The sequence below is a fragment of the Cryptomeria japonica genome, chromosome 4 (assembly GCF_030272615.1).
Source record: "Cryptomeria japonica chromosome 4, Sugi_1.0, whole genome shotgun sequence".
Taxonomy (NCBI): Eukaryota; Viridiplantae; Streptophyta; class Pinopsida; order Cupressales; family Cupressaceae; genus Cryptomeria; species Cryptomeria japonica.
In genome coordinates this window covers 199,758,623-199,763,902 of record NC_081408.1, presented here as the reverse complement: position 1 = coordinate 199,763,902, position 5,280 = coordinate 199,758,623, and the positions used below count along the sequence as shown (strand labels likewise).

Sequence of the window (5,280 nt, the reverse complement as noted above, 5' to 3'; positions counted from 1 at the left end):
ATGCTTGGAGTGTTATTATTATATGATTATTTAATAGACAATAAGAGAAGCAACAGTGTTACAATGTGTAATAGCATGTGGAACATTTGGATCATCAAACATCTGGTTCAATCCAGAGGGCTTATCTTTGCTGGGGGACCGCTATTGGGCCATGCAGAAAAAGACAAGATAGTGAGTACATGGCATTTGGTGTGGGTTTACACGTTCATCCACAACCAGTTAGAGAACAAAACAAAGTATACTATATCACGCATTGGGTCAATCCTTCTGTATCACTGCAAAATACAAATTTGAAGAGTAGATGATAAATAGCTCTCATGTTTCAATAAAATGGACGCAATCCTTGAAGTTCATCTATATCTACTAATAGGTGGCCATCAAATGCGGCATATGTGCTAATTGTTGGATTATATGTCGACAACCTGGTGAGGTTGAAAAGTTTCAATGGTATCTCAGTCAATCCTATGTTGGAATATTTCTGAACAATCTATTCCATAACAGAGCCTTTTTTGGCAGGGGGTGTTATACTTTCAGACACCTGTGTTCCCCTTTATTCTTGATTTGCCAAAATAGTCTTCCACTTCTCTGCATTTTTCTCCCTGACCCTGTGTTCTAGTTATCATATCAACATGCGTTTCGTTTCCTCTGACGATGTCTTTATAGCTATCTCAGCCACTTTCCAATCATCTTTGTATGCATTTTTTTCAATTTCATGGGTAATGGTGTAATGGGTCTGCTGAAAGACTGAATTGGAATGCAGTATACTAGCCTGTTCTGTCTCAAAACCAGTTTAGAAAGGAAACCATGGATACCAATGAACTAGTTCTGAATAAGAGTTCCATGGCTGAGATACTTGACCAGAGTTCTTGTGCTTTTTGTCACTCTAACCTATGGAGGTCCTGTGCTGTTTCACACTCAGGCAATTGTAGATGTGATCCTCAAGCTCAAAGAAGAAAGGTAAAATCAGATTAACAGGCAGTATCATCTGGTCATATATTCCTGCCTTATATGAAAACCTTTTGTCACTTGGGTAGTGTATTTTGTACTGCATTAGACTAATTGTTTGCTTTCACATATTCACACTGGATCTGGTGCAATACAGACTGACCATTTTGTCTTCGATGATTAAAGTTGAGATCTTTCATAACATAGACTGAGCTAAGACAGGAAGTAAGCCATTTGAATGATTTCTTGTTTGGCAAAGATTACTTTGGATAACATGGTATGATGTATTTGAATCCCATTTGATCACTACCACTATATCTTATGTTCCTATTTTATGTCGCTTATGATGAGCAATAGCCTGTTTCCTATGTTCTAACTGAATTTCTTTTCAGCAAAGAAATCATTTCTATGTAAGGTATTTCAGTTTTGGGGTGTATTGACTATTGAGTCGACCAGTCTCATATAAATTAGTAATGTCTGTAATATACAAGCCACAGATGATCAGATCTGATTGAAAAATTCTAACTTTGTCATATTTCATTATCTAATGCCAGTCTATGAGAATGCTTATATGAAGTAGATAATGGGTTAGGTTGACTGAATCAATCTTATGTTGATCTTCATTATTCAGTATGGATCTGATTTCCTTTTTCTGAATCTTACCGAAAGCCTATTGATCTTGAAATGAACATTTTGCAGTCTCAGTGTACACTGTCAACCACCAAGGAGATATTGGACAAACAAAAGAAACTATTTCACAGTAAAGAGCCTCATGGTGTAACAGGTAATCTAAGTATTTTATTTGTTGCAAGTTTGTGAATCTATCAATCCCTCATTAATCTATTACTCTTCTTTTTGGGGATTGAGATTCTTAATATGGTGCTCTCACATCTTAAAGCTAAACAGTAGAGTGTGGTCCAGTAAACTTTCCTTTTAAATTTCCTTCAATTATGACCTAATCCCCATTAGCAATGGCAGAATAGTGGGTTAAAGAGATTTTGAAGCAAGATGTAATAGTGTAGAAAGTCTTGTCATTGTTCTGTATTCACACCCTAAACAACATTAGGCATCTGCTTACACCAAAGTTTCCCAAATGTTAACTGGTTAGTTTTAAGCTCTATTTGAATCAATGATATAATGCTACAAAGCTTGAAAATTCTGTGTCCAACAAAGGAAAAAGAAAGCAGATGCTAGTTACTGTAACATTTATAGTATTTCTTTAATATATTTGTGTCTGTGAAATAATAATTTGTTTTCTATTAACACAGTTAAGGAAGAAAACCCATCACCAGGGCCTAAACATTTAGGCAGGCATAGAGCAGAACAGTGCTTTCTAGGCTCTTCTGTATATTATGGTGGACCTGATGAGCTTTATGACATTCCCCAAGGAAGAAAGGAAGACCCAAGTGAGGTAAAGCCTAAGGATGCTATTTCTTAAAAAAAAAATTCTATTCATTTGTCCCATGGCTACCATTTGACTGAAAGTTCCATTTGTCCCATGGCTACTATTTGACTGAAACTGAACTTTCTATCATTTTGATGATCAATCACAGACAGTAAGAAATATAAATTTACTAATTAATTGTCCCACAGATTAAAATGGCAGCTAAGAAATTGGAAGATGCCATGGACCCATTTCAGATTGAATATGCAACCAGAGGGAATTGGTGGGAAGGTCAGACATATTGTGACATACTACTTCATTCAATTTCAATTGAAATAAATATCTCAGAGGTGTCTTTTATTATATACAAACTGTTTTTATTTGTTTATTTATTTTAAATCTTGTTTGCAGGTTCCCTTTACTACTAAAATTTGGGATCAGGTAAGTTAATCTTTTTGTTCTTTACTGTTTTGGTTTATAGTATCATTTTTTCTTTATTTTGGTAATTTTTTATTAAATATTAAATTGTTTAAGAGTTGAATTATCAATAGTATTTAAAGATAACTGATGATATATGAGAATCACTTTGTTTTCTATCATCTTAATGATTTATCATTAGAATGAGATAGTAAGAGAAGAAAATAATTGATTCCAATGACATGTCACATCATAGTGTGTGATCTGGTATACTAATTAAGAGAAAAGTTTACTATCATGGAAAACTTTTTTCAAGTTATTATAGTTTATACATTTATTTTGTTAAAAAGTGAAAAAAAAAATTATTTTATTTTTTATTGATAAAAAAAAATTATTTACTATTAAATTGTTTGATATTGAAGAATAATAGGTATACATTATTTCAAATATAAATTGAAAGAAATCTAAATAATGTCTCTTTTTGTAGGGAAAAATATGATGTGAGTAGCAACAGTGGATTGGTCCCCAATATAAAAGGAGAACTATTTTTTCAAATATATTTGAAAATAAAAATAAAAAAATGTTTTTTTTTGTTAAGTAAAGATGTGATATGAATAGCAAAAGTGGATTGGTCCCCAGTGTAAAAGAAGATCTTGAGTGATGATTGAGTTGTAATTTTAACTTTAATCAAATTGAAATTGATAAACAATTGAAATATGTAAGTAAAATGATTTCATTTATGAATTATTTATTTAGTGAAGCTTATTATAATAGTTACACAATTCTTGTTATTTTAGGTATGAATGTTCTAATTGAACTATTGATGTGTAAAATGTTTGAATAGAAGTTATAAATTCTTTTTAAATGAACATTATTATATATATATGAATATATGTAAAAAAACAAAAATAAATATTTTTTATTGACTGAAAATTATTATTTTTAATTATATTTAAAATAATTATTAAAATAAATTAAAATATCAAATTAATATAATATTAAAAAAATTAATTATAAACAATTTAACAATTTAAATATTTCTAAAATCGAAAGAACAGTTAGATGATTTGTTCTTGCAGTGCAAAGATCGTGAATAAAGAATATTGTAGAATTTGGTTAAATGCAATCTTTCATGCGATGTTATGATAGTTTTTTAAATTCAAAATTAGAAAAATATTAATTTGTAAAGATGTATTGTTATGTATTTTAATTTTTTTAATTTTTAAAATTATATGTGATGATTTTGAATGATTCAATTTTTGTTAGCAGTCTATGTGATGAATTTATTATAAAAATATAAGGTTTCTAGTTCATGTAATAATGTTATGTGGGTACGTTTGTATAACCACATTTATTGATAAGGTCATCTAACATCACATGATTGATTTCTTTTTGGAACTAATGAACACATTTCATTCAATTAATAACAAGAAAAAAGAGTAAAGACTTTCAAGACACGAGTAAGAGTACTATATTAGAAAAATAAAAGTCTTTAAAAATTTACAAAGGCTATATTAGCTATTATAATGAATGCAACCATTATATACTTTCCCTTAAACTAAGAAAATATATTATTAAGTACCAAAATCTTAAGAGATGATAAAAATCAATGATAGATCCAATAGTTCTCTTCAACTACTATCAAAATCTAATTAAAATGTCTTAATTTTTGTTTTTCCTCAACATAGTGTTTTTACTTAAGTAACCACATCAACTAATTAATGTCAAAAGGCACTTGGTCTAATGGAAAAATCCATATTGTAAGCATTCAGGATGTGCTAAGTTCAAAGCTTCTACAATACAAAAAAAATAAAATAATATATCTCACAAACATTTTGGCATCTCAAGGGGATTAAAGGCTACATTAGATTACCTCCATTGGCATCAACACAATGGAATAGATATGCAATTTTGACATCTCAATGGATTAGAAGCTACATTAGTTTACCTCCATTGGCATCAACACCATGGAATACCTATGCAAACATCTACCACAGAGTTTGTACTGATATTTTCTCCAAGGATTGTATTAAGGTTTCTTAAGGTTAATTTGAGATTCCTTCCTATGATTTGCACAAAATTCAAGGACAAGGAATTTTGAATTTAAAAAATTACTAGGCCTTTTACATCATTCATGTGCCATTAGTTCTCTCTTGTATAATCATTTATGACAAGTTTGCACCAATTTTTGCATTTCTTTCAAATAAGATCAAGGTGTAAAATATGTAGTTCTATTTTCTAACCAGGTTTATGTGAACTATATAATGGGTAGGCACCTTTCGAGGGTCCTCGTCCTACGTAGTTCTCCCTATAATTTCTACCCATGAGGAGAAGAATAAAGAAAAATTGATCGTCACGATTACTGCTCATGTTCCTAATATCATCTAATTTCTAATCCTATAATTGTATTGTCCTTAACCCATGAGTTAAAAATTTACATATTTAATTATAAATATAATTCCAATCAATCACATACATCTTGAAATCCTATTTGGGTTTATTTTTTGTTTGTGCTAGCATATTTTGGCTCCTTA

The 5,280-nt window shown here is 30.2% G+C and overlaps 1 protein-coding gene across 2 annotated transcripts; it reads left to right on the top strand.

The window, feature by feature from the left end:
* Positions 1–213: 213 nt before the first annotated feature.
* Positions 214–3,517, top strand: LOC131028519 (uncharacterized). Of its 2 annotated transcripts, XM_057958800.2 has the most exons (6): positions 218–957; positions 1,645–1,729; positions 2,214–2,356; positions 2,539–2,620; positions 2,741–2,770; positions 3,234–3,517. In XM_057958800.2, the coding sequence occupies exons 1-5, from the start codon at positions 805–807 to the stop codon at positions 2,755–2,757; spliced, it is 480 nt and encodes a 159-aa protein (XP_057814783.2). In that variant the 5' UTR covers positions 218–804; the 3' UTR covers positions 2,758–2,770; positions 3,234–3,517. The 2 variants fall into 2 exon arrangements, with proteins under 2 accessions (XP_057814784.2, XP_057814783.2); XM_057958801.2 differs by lacking the exon at positions 3,234–3,517 and having other exon boundaries at positions 214–957; positions 2,741–2,774.
* Positions 3,518–5,280: the final 1,763 nt, after the last annotated feature.

What these genes read in the sequence shown, in the direction of transcription:
- LOC131028519 (XM_057958800.2), top strand. Translation starts at nt 805, where the DNA reads ATGGATACCAATGAACTAGTTCTGAATAAGAGTTCCATGGCTGAGATA. An exon ending in CTCAAGCTCAAAGAAGAAAG is followed by an intron (nt 958 to 1,644) that starts GTAAAATCAGAT and finishes AACATTTTGCAG; the next exon opens with TCTCAGTGTACACTGTCAAC. An exon ending in AGAGCCTCATGGTGTAACAG is followed by an intron (nt 1,730 to 2,213) that starts GTAATCTAAGTA and finishes CTATTAACACAG; the next exon opens with TTAAGGAAGAAAACCCATCA.